General features: G+C 38.9%; 1 protein-coding gene across 1 annotated transcript in view; it reads right to left on the bottom strand.

The window, feature by feature from the left end:
• The window catches only part of MYO1D (myosin ID), a 260,935-nt gene that overhangs the window by 51,941 nt on the left and 190,893 nt on the right, over window positions 1–18,101 (bottom strand). Inside the window, exons 18-19 of the mRNA XM_023739664.1 lie at window positions 12,719–12,863; window positions 11,923–12,027 (exon numbers count right to left, since the gene is read on the bottom strand). Coding sequence (XP_023595432.1) covers window positions 11,923–12,027; window positions 12,719–12,863 — 250 coding nt within the window. The remainder of the gene's footprint in view (window positions 1–11,922; window positions 12,028–12,718; window positions 12,864–18,101) is intronic.

Below are 18,101 nucleotides of genomic sequence, written 5' to 3' on the forward strand. Positions count from 1 at the left end.
ATGAATCTACTTGAGCTAAGAAGCACACTCTTCACAAGTATCGTTTTACATCCTATAGTCCAGTCTAATCTTTCTCTGAAGAGTTGGCCTCGGGAATGTTTTCAGTCCTGGGTTGACAGAGAGTCTGGGGCCATGCATTCTGGGGCTCCTCCAGTCTCAGTCAGACCACTAAGTGGGGTCTTACTAGAATTTGAGTTCTGCATCCCACTTTTTTCCTGCTCCAACATGTATGTGAATTACATCATAATAAAGATGTTGAAAAGAACAAACATATAACCTGTATTTGAAATTCATTCTGCCCCTTTCTAATGCACTGAGTAGGTGGATTTCAAATTAAACTCCCTAAAATATGTTGTTGCTGTTAGGAGCTGTCGAGTTGGTTCTGGCTCATAGTGACCTTGTGCACAACAGAATGAAACACTGCCCAGTCCTGTGCCATCCTCACAATCCTCACTATAGCACTATGTCAGACAATGCTCCACTGTTATTCATAAGGTTTTCACTGACCAATTTTTTCAGAAGTAGACGGCCAAGTCTTTCTTCTTTGTCTGTCTTAGTCTGGAAGCTCTGCTGAAACCTGTCCACCATGGGTGACCCTGCTGGTATTTGAATTACCAGTGGCATAGCTTCCAGCATCACAGCAAAACACAAGCCACCACAGTATCACAAACTGACAAACGAGTGGTGACCCTAAAATATAATGACCCCCAAAAAACCAAACCCACTGCCATGGAGTCAATTCTGACTCACAGCGACCCTATACAGGACAGGGTAAAACTACCCCATAGGGTTTTCAAGGCTGTAATCTTTACAGAAGCAGACTGCCACCTGCCACATCTCTCTCCTGTGGAGAAGCTGGCGGGTTTGAACAGATGACCTTTTGGTTAGCAGCTGAGTGCTTCAGCCACCACACCACCAGGGCCTCTCATTAAATCTACATAATCAAAAATCTACAGTGCCTTACTATTGCCTATGGCACCAATAACTGATTCATAATTATTACTGTTTTATAGATTTTATGATTCCTTTACTTGACTTTCAAGAGCCTTTCTATCTGCTACTACCCTACTGATTTAACTTTGTTTCTTCAAGGGCTTTGCTCCTGTCAGACAGGTCTTAAGCTCTCTCTTACATGTTTCTACTGCCTCCTTTTTATCTTTCTCGATGTATACTTTAAGATACCGCTTAAGTTCTCACTCCATTATAAAACCTACCCAATTCCTATAGTAAAAAATGATCACTCTTTTCTCTGAACTTCTATCGTACAGTTGTAGAATTAATACATGTAGAATTAAGGCTAAAACAAAAAATTAAGGTTGAAGCCAAAGGACAAGTATTTTTCCTTTTAAAACAGCATATTTGAAAATAGGAGAAGCTATTGGCTCAAGCATTTGCGTGAAACACTGGATACATCATCACTCTGTTTCTAAGGAAAGATAGTGAAGAAGGTTGGCTGATGCTTACCATTACCAATGCAATTAACTTAAGTCTATCCTTAGTCTGTATTTTTTCATTATGAAGCTGAGTAACTGTCTATATCTCTCTACTAGTGGGCAAAAGTTTTCACTTAATATTGAAAAGTTTGTATTACTCATTTCAAAGACCGTGGACTTGTCAACTTTAAACCATGGATGTTTGTTATAAAAAAACACACTTGCTAAAATGGTTGCATACATCATGGTGTTGATGCTATATTTGGCAAAAGAAGTTGATTTTACTTATTAATCTTGGGATAATTAACCTACTGACTAGAACGTCAAGGATCTAGCTTTAATTAACTCAACCAATATAAAAGGTTATGCAGAGTCTCTTTATGTTGGAAATATCTCAGAAAGCTGCCTTCCTTGTAAAGTAGTTATAATGATTACAACAAATTCATTTCAAAACAAAGTAAAATCTCAAAGCCAACTGTATGAGTCCTTTTATGTGAAGTTAAAGAACAGTAGCACTAATCCACGATGAAAGAAATTAGAACAATTGTTGCCACTGGTGGTGGTGAGGATTAACAGAGAAAGGTCATGAGAGCACTTTCTGGGGTGATGGAAATATTCTACATCTTGATAGGGTTGTGATTTACGTGTATCAGTCAAAACTCATTGAACTGTGCACTTCAGATCCATGCATTTCCCTATATATAAATGATATCTCAATATAAATGCATAAGCAAAACAAAACAATATAGAATCTCAAATATCCATGACAGATCTTCATGTATTAATGTATTATATCACAAATAGTGATTCTGTCTTCCAGCTAGACTGGAAGCTCCTTGAGGGTAATGACCATATGCTGCCTTATTTCTTGTACCTCATTGCAACCAGTACAGAAAAGGGCAAACTGTAGCATTCACTACATCCTTGCTGATATCATTGGTTTTAGAAGCATTTTTAATCCCACAGTTCAGGATGATTTCAAGTCTTCTTCCCTACTCGAGCCACTCAGTGTTGATTACAGGAGCTGTAAGAACTGGAAAAGACAAGATGGCTGAAGCACTATCGGGAGGTTGTATAATTTAAGAAAACAACTTCCCAAGTGCCAGATGAAGGCATAGCTGCTCGATGACTTCTCAAGTCTCCACTGCCCAGTTTGATTTAGGAAAAGTTTCATCTCTGCACTGAAGAAAGAGGAGCTGTGGACTTCTTGCTCTTTATTTCCAAGATTGGAAGAGATACCTTTATTAGTAAGGTATCTCCATAATGAAAAGCTCCCTAATATGAGTGTTTACAAGTACACCAATTGCTGCTTTGGAATTATTTATTCTCCAGGTTATAATACTTGAAATTCACTTCTGCATTTTCTTTAATCTCATAAGGTGTCTGTTATGGATTAAACTGTGTGCCCCAAAAATGTCTGTCAACTTGGCTAAGCCATGATTTCCAGTATTTTGTGATTGTCTACCATTTTGTCGTCTGATGTGATTTTCCTATGTGTTGTAAATCCTAACCTCGACGATGTTAATGAAGCAGGATTAGAAGCAGTTATGTTAATGAGGCAGGACTCAATCTACAGGATTGGGTTGTATCTTGAGTCAATCTCTTTTGAGATATAAAAGAGAGAAGCGAGCAGAGAGACAGGGGGAACTCATGCCACCAAGAAAGGAGCACCGGGAGCACAGCACATCTTTTGGACCTGGGGTCCCTGTGCTGAGAAGCTCCCAGACTAGAGGAAGACTGATGTCAAGGACCTTCCTCCAGAGCCAACAGAGAGAGAAAGGCTTCCCCTGGAGCTGGGCCTGGATTTGGACTTCTAGCCTCCTAGACTGTGAGAGAATAAATTTCTCATTGTTAAAGCCATACACTTGTGGTATTTCTGTCATAGCAGCACTAGATAACTAAGACAATGTCTTTTCCACAAGTTAATTTAATTTTCCCCTTCAGTCTAAGTTCCTAGAGGGCAAGACCTTCACCATCAGCCATCGTTAAGGACTCTGCACATAGATGAGCTGCCTGACTGGATCGAGAAGACACATATCTGGGCCTGTATTTGCAACACAGTATTACTTGGTAGTAGCTACACTTATAAAATCTTTAGACTCATGATTTTATGGAGAAAAGTTTCTTTCTGTAATCATAAATTTTTTAATGGGCTTGAATTTATTACTTTTTTCAAGAATTTTTATCAAGCACATGACTCCCGTTAATTAAAAAAATTGTGCTAGTAAGCATGAACTCAAACGAAGTAATTCGATATATGTGTTTTTTCAACATTTACAAGGTGCACTTTTGATCAAATTACAATGATATACAAAGGAGTTAATAATATACAAAGGAGCCCTGGTGGTGCAGTGGTTAAGTGATTGGCTGCTAACTGAAAGGTCGGTGGTTCAAACCCACCAGCCACTCCCCAGGAGAAAGGTGTGGCAGTCTGCTCCCATAAGGATTATAGCCTGGGAAACACTATGCGGCAGTTCTACTCTGTCCTATAGGGTCACAATGATTCAGAAATGACTTGATGGCAAAGGGTTTAATGACATATAAAGGAATAGCATAAGACCTTGGTTATAATAAGAAGCTAAGACTAGACTACGGGGGTGACACAGATAAGAAGCAAGTGAAAATAATATCATACAATGACATGAAGAAAATCAGGGTAGATAAGGGGACTGGGAGATGTACGTGTGTGTGTGCGTGTTTATAGAGGGCTCCTTTACTAGACAGAGGGTTAGAGAATGCCCACACTTGCAGGTAAATCTTTCCTAAGGAATAGAATTTAGCATAGGACATTTTATAAATAAGTAGTTAATGTCTCACTGATTATGATGTTTCAATTTTAGATGTCAGTAATATTTCAATCAAGGAATCACTTAATGCCATGTTTCTTATGAATAGAAGGAAAGAGAAAGCAAAAAAAAAAAACCTCTCCTCCCTCAACTAGAAGAGAAGGCACAGTTGGTATATGGAGGTTATAAATATTATATACAGCCAATGAAAACCCTATGGATCACAACACAATACTGCCCTATATAGCGTGGAAAGGAGTCCCTGGGTGGCGCAAACTGTTAAGCACTCAACTAATTACTGAAAGGTTGGTGGTTTGAACCCACTCAGAGGTGCTTCGAAAGCAAGGCCTGGTGATCTGCTTCCGAAAGGTCACAGCCTTGAAAATCCTATGGAGCAGTTCTACTTTGCACACATGGAGTCACCATGGGTCGGAACTGATTCGAAGGCAACTGACAACGACGTAGTGCTGGAAGATGAGCTCCTCGAGTTGGAAGGCACTTAAAATACACTGTGGCCACAACAATGAACTCGAGCATACCAACGATTGTAAAGATGGTACAGTACCAGGCAATTTTTTGTTCTGTTATACATGAGGTCACCATGAGTCCAAGCCAACTCAACAACAGCTAATAACAAACTATATTTAAAAAAAAAACAAACCCATTGCCTTCAAATCTATTCTGACTCATAGTGACTCCATAGGGCAGAGTATAACCGCCCCATTGGGTTTCCAAGGAGTGGCTGGTGGCTACGAATTGCCAATCTTCTGGTTAGCAGCTGTAGCTCTTAACTACTGTGCCACAAGGGCTTTGACAACAAACTATATATATCCTACCAAAGCTAAAAATGTTTTCAAATTAATCTCTAACTTCTTTGTATTTTGGAAAATAAGAACTTGGGAGTTGGGGGAAATGAAATATATATATATATATGAAATATTATGAAACATCATTGAAATATCACATATTATAAATACATGTGTGTGTGATTAATATGAAAACATTTTTAGCTTTGGTAGGATATAGAGCTTCCTAAATTTTAGTTTGAATGGTATTCAATCTTCTCCCTTTTGCCTCATAAAAAAAAAAATCAGTGAATTTTCTAAACATTTTCTTTACAACAAAAGATTGTATCTCAGCCTTTAACTTGACAAAAATGGTTCCTGTAATTAAGAGTGAAATAGAGTCTACGTGGTGAAATAATTACTACTCTTGGTAGATAACTTTACATAACAACATTTTGCCATAAAAGAGGACTGGCACTTATCTGAAGACTTGAAACCAAGTGAACATAGAGCCTCTACATCAGCATTTTTATAAAAGTTGTTCTGCACACTAGCCTTATGCGATGCTCTGTGACAGAAAGGGTTCCATGGTAAGGCTGGTTTGAGAAATACTGTAAACTAAAGCCTCCCCTAGAATATTCATAACCCATGAATATTACTTATGTATTTATTGTGATTTAGGTGCAAGTTTACCGAGCGAGTTAGTTTCTCATTCAACAATTTATACACAAATTGTTTTGTGACACTGGTTGCAATCCCTGAGGTGTGTTAACACTCTCCCCTTCCCCATTCTGGGTTCCCTATTTCCATCCATCCATTTTTCCTGTCCCTTCCTGCCTTTTTGTCATTGCTTTTGGACAGGTGTACCCATGAGTATGTTAAAGGTTCTGATTATTCTGTGCGTAAAGAGCAAGTTTAACTGTTTAACACAGCATTTCTCAAATACATTTAATCATGGAACCCTTTTCCAACAAACACCTACTAACATTCAACAGAATACTGGTTCTGTGAAAACCATGTTGGAAAATACGAATCATCATTTGTGTCAATGTTAGAATAGAGAACATATATTACTGAATCTGAATAATAAGTAAAACTAGTGCTCCTCAACTTTTGCGGAATTGTACTGAGAAACATATGAGTGTGGTGCAAAAGACTATGATTTAAAAAAAAAACACCAAACTTATTACATAATTTCATAAGCTCACTCTAGAGTCCAAACCAGTAGACCGCAGTGGTAAAGTGGAGTATTGTCCTTTGTATGATGTCTGTAAATTAATCTAGAAAACAATAAACAAAACCTCAAAGCACCAATTTATTGAAGCTCTGTTCAGAAATATTACTTTTTATGCAAAAATGTAATTTCTGAAGAGAACACGTCACAAATCTTTACCTTCTGTCTCAGCAACTCAAATTATCCTTAAAATGTGAATCAAGTGAGTGGGAAGAACATCATGTAACAAAGTAAAGCTTTAAGTTGCATAACTTAGCTAAATCAAAATGGCAAATATAAAAATTCTGTATACATATACACAAGTAAATTCCTAAATCCCAGACTTAATTAAAATAATTATGGCATAGGAAGACTATTTTTCTTCCATGTAAATTCATAAAGTAATAGAAAAACAGGATCACAGACTCAATATTGGATGATATCTCATCTTGTCTCTTCTATTACTCAAAGCTAAAGTCCTCAACCAAATAAAAAATCCCTACCATTTTCTTCTGCCTGAACACTTCTGGTGATCTATTTATAGGTTTAGTCGGTACTGCAGAGGACTGGAGATAAAGTTTCCCTAGAGAGTTAAACCAGGAGAAAATACATAATGGTAAGAGTAGCTATTTGCAGAAGTCTCCCACTATCAAGGATATTTTATAACTGGGGCTAATGGAAAGTGAATGTTTCAAAAAAAAAAATCAAAGCATAAAGAAGATGGCTTTACAAAAATCATATTAAGTTTACTTCGGTATATCCTTGGATTGAAAGGTTTCTAAAGAAGACGTTATCTAAACTACAATGTGAAGAAATATGATTTTGCAGTGAACTTAGAAATACAGGAGTATGAATAAGAATTTTTTCCATTTTTATCCAGCAGGTCACAGGAACAACATGTTCTTTGACAGATATAAAACTGTCATTACTGGAAAGATACTCAGACACACCAGGCTTTTCCATAGTGGATGACACAATTCTCAACACCATCCAACTCTCTTTGATCAATTGTTCTGATTACTAATTTGACTTCCCAGACACTTTGATGCTAGCAAGGAGGATAGTGGGTATGAGGATTCACTGAAATGGTACATTTTTCTGTTATATTCAAACTGCCATTATAGTTTATGCTTTTTTTTGCATGTGGGTGTGTGAATCTGGTTAGCAAAAGTCATTTCCTGATTGTCTGATCAACTCTAGGTACACTTATAAAATAGAGTGTCTGGATCTAGGAGCTCAACAAGACTTTGGATAGTGGTGATCACCCCAAGATACTGCCAGCAAGCTCTCCTTGATGGTATTTATTTCATTCTAACTTTAAAACAGGCTGCTTTCTATTTTTTTAATTGTCTATATTATACTGAGTTGAACTCTTCTACCTTATCATGTTAAATACAGATAATAGTTTGTTGGCACTACATGGATGAAGCTGGACTATATGAAGGGGAACGTGGCATCCGGATTGGAGGAAGACTCATTAACAACCTGCGATACGCAGATGACACAGCCTTGCTTGCTGAAAGCAAAGAGGACTTGAAGCACTTACTGATGAAAATCAAAGACTATAGCCTTCCGTATGGATTACACTTCAACATAAAGAAAACAAAAATTCACAAAAACAAACTCAAAATGGATCGAAGATCTAAATGTAAAACCTAAAACTATAAAGTTCATGGAAAAAAAATAGGAACAACGCTAGGGACCCTAATACATGGCATAAATAGACAATCAAACAAAACAAAAAATGCATAAACAGCAGCAGATAAGCTAGATAACTGGAACCTCCTAAAAATTAAATACTATGCTCCTCAAGACTTCTCCAGAAGAGTAAAAAGAGGAACTACAGACTGGGAAAAAAATTTTGGCAACAACTTATCTGACAAGGGTCTAATCTCTAAAATTTAAAGAAAACTTCAACACCTCAACAACAAAAAGACAAAAATTTCAATAAAAAAAAGGGCAAAGGTTATGGACAGATACTTCACCTAAGAAGACATTCAGGTGGCTAACAAACTCATGAAGAGATGCGCACGATCATTAGCCATTAGAGAGATGTAAATCAAAACCACAATGAGATACCATCTCACCCCAGCAATAATGGCACTGATCAAAAAAAGAGAAAACAACAAATGCTGGTGATATTGTGGGGAAATTGGAACACACTGCTGGTGGGAATGTAAAATGGTACAATCACTATGGAAAATGGTATGGTGCTTTTTCAAAAAGCTAGAAACAGAAATACCATACAATCCAGCAATCCCACTCCTAGGTATACATCCTAGAGAAATAAGAGCCATAACATGGACAGACATATGCACACCAATGTTCACTGCAGCATTATTCACAATAGCAAGGAGATGGAAACAACCTAAGTACTCACCAACAGATGAATGGATAAACAAACCGTGGTACATACACACAATGGAATACTACGTAATGATAAAGAATAATGATAATCTGCAAAACATCTCACAACATGGATGAATCTGGAGGACATTATGCTGAATGAAATAAGTCAACCACAAAAGGACAAATATTGTATGAGATCACTATTATAAAAAATCAAGAAAAAGTTTACACACAGAAAGAAACATTCTTTGATGGTTACCAGGTATGGGAGGGCGAGGGAGGGAGAATCACTAAGTAGATCGTAGACACATGTTAATTTTGGTGAAGGAAGAGGCAATACACAATATAGGGGAAGTCAGCACAACGTGATTAAGGCAAAGGAAGACACTGAGAGGTACACAAGAATAAGGGGCAATTACAGTAAATACTATAGCATATACAATCCTGTAACCACAGTAATAACAAACAATAATTTATGAGTGGATACGTAGGTGGATATGTATGCTAAATAGGTGTGGGAGGTCATATGGGAGTATACCCACTAGCATATATAGGTATGGTTGTGGATATTTCTATACACATACTTACATGTGCTGCATGTATATTCATATATATAACAGAACACATGGGGGCAAAGTTATGGAAACTTCTTAGACATAACTAAATACCTCAAGGGACTGAGATACTGGGATTGACGGCTAAGGACCACAGTCTCGGGGGACATGTAGGTGAATTGGCATAACACAGTTCATAAAGATTAATGTTCTACATCCTACCGTGGTGAGTAGCATCTGGGGTCTTAAAAGCTTGCGAGCAGCCATCTAAGATACAACGGTTGGTCTCTTCCTGTCTAGAGCAAAGGAGAGTGGAGAAACCAAAGACTCAAGGAAGCAATTAGTCCAAAGGACTAATGGCTCACATGAACCACAGCCTCCACTAGACTGAGACCAGAAGAACTAGAAGGTGCCCAGCTGCCACTAGCAACCCCTCTGACCAGGAACACAATAGAAGGTCCTGGTTAGAGTGGGAGAAAAATACAGAACAAAATCCAAATACATGAAAAAGTCCAGACCAGAGGAACCACCAAGATTATAGTTCTAAGTCACCCTTTTAACATGGAACTGAAGGCATTCCCGGAGATCACCTTTCAGCCAAATAATAGACAGTTCTATAAAATAAACAATAACACCTGTGAGGAAGGTGCTTCTTAGAACAATCAACTATACCAGACCTAAAGAGCAACATTTGCCTAAAAGCAAAGATGAGAAGGCAGGAAAAGGGCAGGGAAACCAGACGAACGGAAACAGGGAACCCAGGGTGGAAATAGGGGGAGTACTGACACATTGCAGGGATTGCAACCAATGTCATGTAACAATTTGTGTATGAATTATTGAACAGGAAACTAATTTACCATGTAAAGTTTCACCTAAAGCAGAGTAAAGTATTGAAAAAAAAAAAAAAAAAATCCTCACAACTGGACCAATAAGCAAAATCATGATACACAGAGAAAAGACTGAAGTTGTCAAGGGTTTCATTTTACTGGGATCCACAATCAACACCCATGGAAGCAGCAGTCAAGAAATTAAATGATGTATTGCATTGGGCAAATCTGCTGCAAAAGACATCCTTAAAGTGTTAAAAAGCAAAGATGTCACTTTGAGGACTAAGGTGCACCTGACTCAAGCCATGGTATTTTCAATCACCTCATATGCATGTGAAAGCTGGACAATGAATAAGGAAGACTGAAGAAGAATGGATGCCTTTGAATTAGGGTGTTGGTGAAGAATACTGAATACACCATGGACTGCCAGAAGAACGAACAAATCTGTCTTGGAAGAAGTACAGCCAGAATGCTCCTTAGAAGCGAGGAGGTGAGACTTCGTCTCACATATTTTGGACATGTCATCAGGAGGGACCAGCCCTTGGAGAAGGACATCATGCTTGGTAAAGCAGAGGGTCAGCGAAGAAGAGAAAGACCCTCAAGGGGATGGACTGACACAGTGGCTGCAACAATGAGCTCAAACGTAGCAGCGATTGTGAGGATGGTGTAGGACCAGGCAGCATTTCATTCTGTTGTACACAGGGTTGTTATGAGTCAGAACTGACTTGATGGTACCTAATGACAACAAAACACATGGGTGAAGTTTAATCTTCCTCTTCTATGACAGTATTTGTTCAGTCTAGTTAAAGGTTTGCCAATTTTGTTGCTTTTCAAAGAACTAATTTTTGGTTTCTTTGATTTTTCCCTATTGTTTATCTGTTCTCTATTTCATGAATTTCTGTTCCTATATTAATTATTTATATCAATATCTCTTCCATTTCATTACCATTTTAATATTTGCATAATTTTTACAAAACGCTCTTTTATAATTACTTCAATTTCCCCTCTCTCTCTATTTTTCTAATCGTGTGCATTGATTTTTTTTTTTTTTTTTTTTACCAACTATGTCCCCTGGGTTCTACTCTTCCACTTGTCCAACTGCTATCATCTCCAGGTAAATAATGGATCCACACAGTCTTCATCAGACAAGCAAATATAGTCATAGCGTATAGCCTTTTTCTCACCTTCAAATCTCAGTATGTCATTTTCCTCTTTCCCAAACTATGCTCCTCCCCTGTTATTGATTGAATTGTGTTCCCCCAAAACGTACATCAACCTAGCTAGGCCATGATTCCCAGAATTGTGTGGTTGTCCTCCATTTTGTGATCTGTAATTTTCCTATGTGTTGTAAATCCTAACCTCTATGATGTTAATGAGGCAGGATTAGAAGCACTTATGTTAATAAGGTAGGACACAATCTACAGGATTAGGCTGTATTTGAGTCAATCTCTTTTGAGATTTAAAAGAGAGAAGCAAGCAGAGAGGAGAAGGACCTCCTACCACCAAGAAAGTAGAGCCAGGAGCAGAGCTCATCCTTTGGACCCGGGGTCCCTATGCCGAGAAGCTCCTAGACCAGGGGAAGACTGATGACAAGGACCTTCCCCTAGGGCTGACAGAGAAAGAAAGCTGTCCCCTAGAGCTGGTGCCCTGAATTTGGACTTCTAGCCTCCTGAACTGTGAGAGAATAAATTTGTTTGTTAAAGCCATTCACTTGAGGTATTTCTGTTGTAGCAGCACTAGATAATGAAGACACCCCCTTTTAAAAAGAAACGGTTACCAGAAAAATTCACTTTCTTTAGGAAGAACTTATAGCCTAACTCTAAATGTCCTTTTATCCATTTGAACAATGTGTCACAACAGGCTGATGATGTAGCTAGTTATGTACCTATTGTTATGCTTCATTAAGGGAGTTCTTAAGTGAGTTTCATCTGAATCAGTCTTCTTTCCAAGATGGTCTGTTTCAAGCTCGTCTTACCTTACGGACATGACAGGAAAAGAGGACATTCATGTATTTGTCCTTTCGTTTCAGTTCATTAGCAACAGGGACAAAAGTGCCTGAGGTCTGCGGTGTATCTGGCTTCTGAAAGAAAAAGGAAAAATGATAAAGTATGCTTAGCATTTTAGATGAAAAGGAAATCTTTTTGTATTCTGCTTTATAATTATACTCATAAAGTTCTACACGTGTACTTTTCATCTCCCCAACCCAGATGGTAAATTACTAACAGTTTATAACATCAAAGGTCCACTAAATTTTTTAAATTAGGAAATGGGAGAAAGGATGAAATGTAGCTTGGGGAACAATCAATATAAAAGTGGTAATTAAAATAGTTGCTGAGTTATGCAAGGGAAGGCCTTTAAGCAGTCCAAGGCCAGGGTACAGACTGTACCTAATATAACACAGGAGCCCTGGTGGCAAAGTGATTAAGAGCTCAGGCTGGTAACCAAAAGGTTGACAGTTTGAATCCACCAGCCACTCCTTGGAAAGCCCATGGGGCAGTTCTACTCTGTCCTCACTATGAGTCACAATCAACTTGAAGGCACACAACAACAACAGCAACGTAACGGAGAGAATCCTTTTTAAAGGTGAATGATGGGGAAACATCAAATATTGTGCACTTAGAAGCAATAAAACCTTTTAATTTACTACCTCTCACAGAAATTCTTTAGCTTCTGAAGCTGTTTTACTCTTTTTACCAATTCTTGTAGACAAAGTCTTTTCTTTCTGTGTAAAGGGAGCAGGGGTAGAAACTACATTGTTTCTCTGGACTTACCGAAGCAAGATAGTTGCCCTCCCAGGCCCTCTGGAGCCCAAGATCAGCCCTCTGACCCTTCAACATTTCCATGGCCGCAACCTTTGCCCTGACCTGGGGCAGGTCTGAAGCAGGTATGCTCTTGATGAGCAGGGATGCTCTCCATCTACAAGTAAATAAACAAAATGTATCAGACTTTAGAAACACAATCCTATTCATTCTCAAAAATAACTAAAGCTGCCATTAAGTAGAATTAAGCCAAAGTACCTCTAAGCCTATCCTATAAAAAGTAAACTGACTTCAAAATACATACAAAACTTGTTAAGATATACATAGTTTTATATGGACAGATATTTTTGTAAAACTTGCTTTGATGTTTGTGTGCTTTAAGAACAACTAGAACTTATTGATACACGAGCTCTCATTTATGTTTAGGGCACAGGAACTTTGGATTCATCATCCATTCATTCAACAAATGTTTTCTGTGTACCTATTACACTCCAGGCACTGATCCAGGCAGTGGAGGTACACAAGTGAACAGAACTGACAATGGCTTGGTGCTTATATTCTAGAGAGGGGAGACAGACCACAAACAAGTAAACAAGTAAGTATATGGTATAAATGATGCTGTTAAGAGCCATGGAAGAAAACAAGGCCAGGAAAGGAGGACAGGGAGTACAGCAGAGGGACAGAACGGAGAGCAGGTGTTATTTACCTAGGTTGTTCTGGGGAGGCACCACTAATAAAGGGATATATGAGCAGAGACCTAAAGGAAACGAGGGAGCCAGTTACATGGATATCTAGGCAAGAGTATTCTAGGAAGAGAACACAGCAAACACAAAAGCCTAAAGATGTAAAAAACTGTGAACTTGTTTGGTGTGTTAGAGGATCAGCAAGGAGTCCTGTGAAGCTGGAGTGGAATGAGCATGGGGGCAAGTAACAGGAGGAGAGGTTAGAGGAAAAGCCAGGGCCAGAATCCATAGAGCCATGGCGGCTATTATCAAGACTTTGGCCTTTACTCTGAATGAGATGGGAAGCCACTGGAAGGTTCTGAACGAAGAAGGGACATGATCTGACTTATGCTGTATGGAGAACAGACTGAAAGAGGGTCTAGGCTGGGAACAGGGAGACGGGTTAGGAGGCTCCTTCCACAGCGTACACAGTAGAAGACGGTGGCTTGGACAAGGGAGGTAGTTGTAGAGGAGACAAGTGCTAGTTCTGCATATGTTTTGAAGGAAAAGCCAATAGGGCTTGTCGAAGGATTAGATGTGGGGGCAAGAGAGCAAGAGAGGAGCTAAGGATGACTCCAAGGTTTTTGGGCCTAAGCAACTGGAAACACAAAGTGAAAATAACCCAATTAAGAAAAACAAGTAAGGTCTCTTACAGTCTTAGAAGCATTCTAACTCTACAGGACACTGATGACTTCTTTCTTGGCCCAGGAGTTGCATCAGGGATGTTAGAAGCAAACTGAGAACTTCCTTATAATCAGAAGGAATAATCCAGGCTAGTGGTTCTCAAACTGTGCTCCCATGGAACACTGGAATGAGATTCAACTAACACTGAAAAGTGGTGATCTTTTCCCAATTCATATACACAAAGAGTTAGAGAGCATTTTCTCATCTGAGATTTTCCTGAGATGCATTCTTGTTTCAGATTGTGACTTGAGACCAAGTGTTTGCTTTTCCCACTGAAATAACTCCATAAATATAAAAATAAGGAAAACCCAGAAGAGCACAGAAGAAGGGTATGATGTTTCCAATAAACTGGAAGGTGTGCAGACTTTCTGGAAGACATGACACCGATGGGACTGGGCTGATGAAGCAGCTCCACTGCCATCGAGTCGATTCCAACTCATAGCAACCCTATAGGACAGAGTAGAACTGCCCCATAGGGTTTCCAAGGAGCACCTGGTGGATTCGAACTGCCGACCTTTTGGTTAGTATCTGTAGCTCTTAACCACTACACCACTAGGGTTTCCATGAAGCAGCTCAGCGCTGAACAAGTCACTTGGATGAAGGAGAGGAACCCCTGAAGCATAGATGGGATTTTTCAATAAAGCCCAAGAGGATCATTAAGCTCGAAGCAGCAGGGATTGGCAGCAAGGACAGGATGTGAAGGATTTCACTGTGGGAGCTGTGCCAGTTCCCTGCATGTGGAAGGCTGGCTGTGGTCTGCTCCATTAAGTGAGATGGGAACACTTATTACAGCAGACAGGGTCAGAGATAGTGGGTTGCCAAAACATTAAGCATGGAAAAATAAAGGCTCAGCATAACAGTGAAATCCTCTTCTACTTTCTATGGACAACCAAGACTCCAATAGGACAGACTGCCCTAAGATCATTCCAGAAGAGGCTGGAAGAGTGAGAGGTTGGGAGCAGTTGGTGATCAAAGCCAAGGACACTGGTGACAGGCAGGCCTTGCAACACTGTCCCAATTAACTCTTCAGCCTCAAATTTTATTCTTGGGTAGGGGGTTCTTTCTCTGTCTATTGGTCAGTTCCTGGTCTATTTGCCTGGTCATCCTATCACTGCCTTCAGTGGCCCAGGGCAAGGTCCACACCTAACTGGCCCCAGAGGTCCACAGCACAGAAGCGTGCCAGGGAATCTCGACCTGACCTACACAGGAGAGAGCCACAGAGGCTTCTCATACAAACCAAGAAAACTGCCATCTATAGATAGTAGAGTAGACAACAACAGCTGCAGCCGTAAAAATCACCAGCCCCCACCAACCTGAAAAAGGGACAAAGCTGAGCGTGAAGAAGGCTCCCAATGAAAAGAATGACTGCGTGGAACAGGAGAGAGCTTCAACATGATTAGACACATAGATATTTTAGAAAAACAAAAACAAAAACCCACGATCACAGTGAAACGCTTTGACACGCCTCTCTCAGTGTTCCACAGATAAAAAAAAAAAAGCAAGAATAAATTAAATAGGATACAGAGACTAGATCAGGGGTTGATAACTACAGCCTGAGCCAAATCTGGCCCGTGGCCTGTTTTTGTACTGCCTGTGAGCTAAGAATGGTTTTTACATTTTTAAAGGGTTGCAAAAAAAAAAAACAAACCAAAACAAGAATATGTAACAGAGACCATATGTAGCCCACAAAACCTGAAATATTTACTATCTGGCTCGTTACAGAAAAGTCTGCCAACCCTGGGACTAGATTATCACAACTGGCAAAGAGTCATTAAGTGTGTGTATGTGTGTGTGTGTGTGTGTGTTCAATTAACAAGCAGAGCAGATGTGTTATTTTCAAATGCTCACTGACCATAAGCCCTGGGAAGGCTGAGGCTGTCTTCTGCATGTGTATTTGCCACTGTATCTCTGGAACCTAGGTCAGCGAGTGTGACATAGCAGGTGTGAAGTAAACACTTGCTGAATGAGTAAATTAGATTTTACAAAAATTAATCAATTTGGAGCCTTGGTGGCATAGTGATTAAGAGTTCAGCTGCTAACCAAACGGTCGGCAGTTTGAATCCACCAGCCGCTCCTTGGAAACACTATGGGGCAGTTCTGTTCCGTCCAATAGAGTTGCTATGTGTCAGAACTGACTTGACAGCACCTAACAACAAACAACAACGAGGCCACAAATAAAACCTTAAAATCTAAAAAGAAGGCTGTGCAGGTCACAGTACAATATAATTGACGTTAACAACAATCCTTTGCAATCATTAAAAATATCAGGTCGGTCTTTATTTATTGTCATAGACAAGTCTCTAAGACATATATTTAAGACATATAATTATATATACACTATAATTTTGTTTGAGTAAAAAAAGAAAAGGAAAAAAGCCCAAATGATATGTGTGCACGCATACGACTCCTAATTATGAGCAGACACCTTCATAGTGCTTGCTATGTGTCAGGCACTATATGAAATGCTTTATATATATTCACGCATAATCTTTTCAACAATCCTATGAGGCAGGTACTATTGTTAAGGCCCTTTTACAGATAAAGAAACCGAGGCATGGAGAGACTAATTTGCTCGAGGTTACACAGGTAGTCAGTGGCAGAGCTAGGGTATGAAGCCAGGGTCTGAGTTCTTAAACACTATACCATGTTGGTTCTTAAATGTGTGCATGTGTTTGTAAATGCACAGAAAAACGTTTAAAAAATACTACGAATTGTTAATGAGCAGTTATCTCAAGGGAAAAGAAATGGGGGAGAACCAATGGGAGGCATGGAGGATTTCAACTTTATATCCTACATAGTTTCATATTATTTTATTTTTTAAAAAACAGTGAGAATGTATTCATGCATAGTATAATTACTTTAAATTATGTCAAAAAATGCAGGTAAAGTTGATACCAATCATGAAAAAAATTTACATGTGCATTAAAAAGCCTGCCAAAATTTACAGCTAACATACAGAGTATTATGTCTGAGAATTGAGGTACTTTTGCTTCCAACAATTCTGTATTGTTTGATTTTCTCTTTTTTATGAGCAATCTTTTTTTAAGCAAATGAGATACATATTTAAAGAGTTCTCCTCTCGTGTATTTTTCTTAATTCTTTGATATCTGTCACCAGTTATAAAAAGTGAAATCTAACGGAAGATAAAATCTGATTTAGCACAGAATTATAAATCAATTATTTTCCATTTAATATATCAACTATTTCATGGTGTTCATCGTGGCATACCATGATACCAAATGGCCACACTTGACAACCACTAGCTTAGTTTATGTGACTAGATAGATTGCTATATCCAAGACAGAACTAAACATATCTGGTGCACAAAAAACCAAAAACCAAACCCGTTGCCGTGAGTCAATTCTGACTCATAGTGACCCTATAGGACAGAGTAGAACTGCCCCATAGGGTTTCCAAGGAGCAGCTGGTAGATTCAAACTGTTGACAGTTTGGTTAGCAGCCAAGCTCTTAACCACGGTGCCACCAGGGCTCTGGTACATACTGGACACAAATAAACTAAAAAAATGAGAAGAAAGGACCTGAGAGCAACTACAAACTCAGATTCAGGCTAGGTTATAAAGACATGAAAATCTGTTGGAAAGGTACCAAATTTTACACTGGTATTTATTTATTTACTTTTCAAATAGCTGGCTCAAAAATTTTTTTTTTAAAAGCTTGCTCTAAATAATTTGTTTTCCCCCTAGGTTGCAATATACAATCACCTGGCAAACTTTACAAAAGTACCTCTGCCTGGGCCTCACCCTAGCTCAATTAAACAGGGATCTCTGGGAGGTAGACCTGGGCGTATGTATGTATGTTTGTTTGTTTTATATAAATATATATGCATACATATTTTATTGTACTTCAGGTGAAGGTTTACAGAACAAATAGTTTCTCATTGAACAGTCAGTATGCATATTGTTTTATGACATTGGTTAACAACCCCACGACATGTCAACTCTCTCCCTTCTTGACTTTTTTTTTTTTTT

Source organism: Trichechus manatus, unplaced genomic scaffold (assembly GCF_000243295.1).
Source record: "Trichechus manatus latirostris isolate Lorelei unplaced genomic scaffold, TriManLat1.0 scaffold00138, whole genome shotgun sequence".
In the NCBI taxonomy this organism is placed as follows: domain Eukaryota; kingdom Metazoa; phylum Chordata; class Mammalia; order Sirenia; family Trichechidae; genus Trichechus; species Trichechus manatus.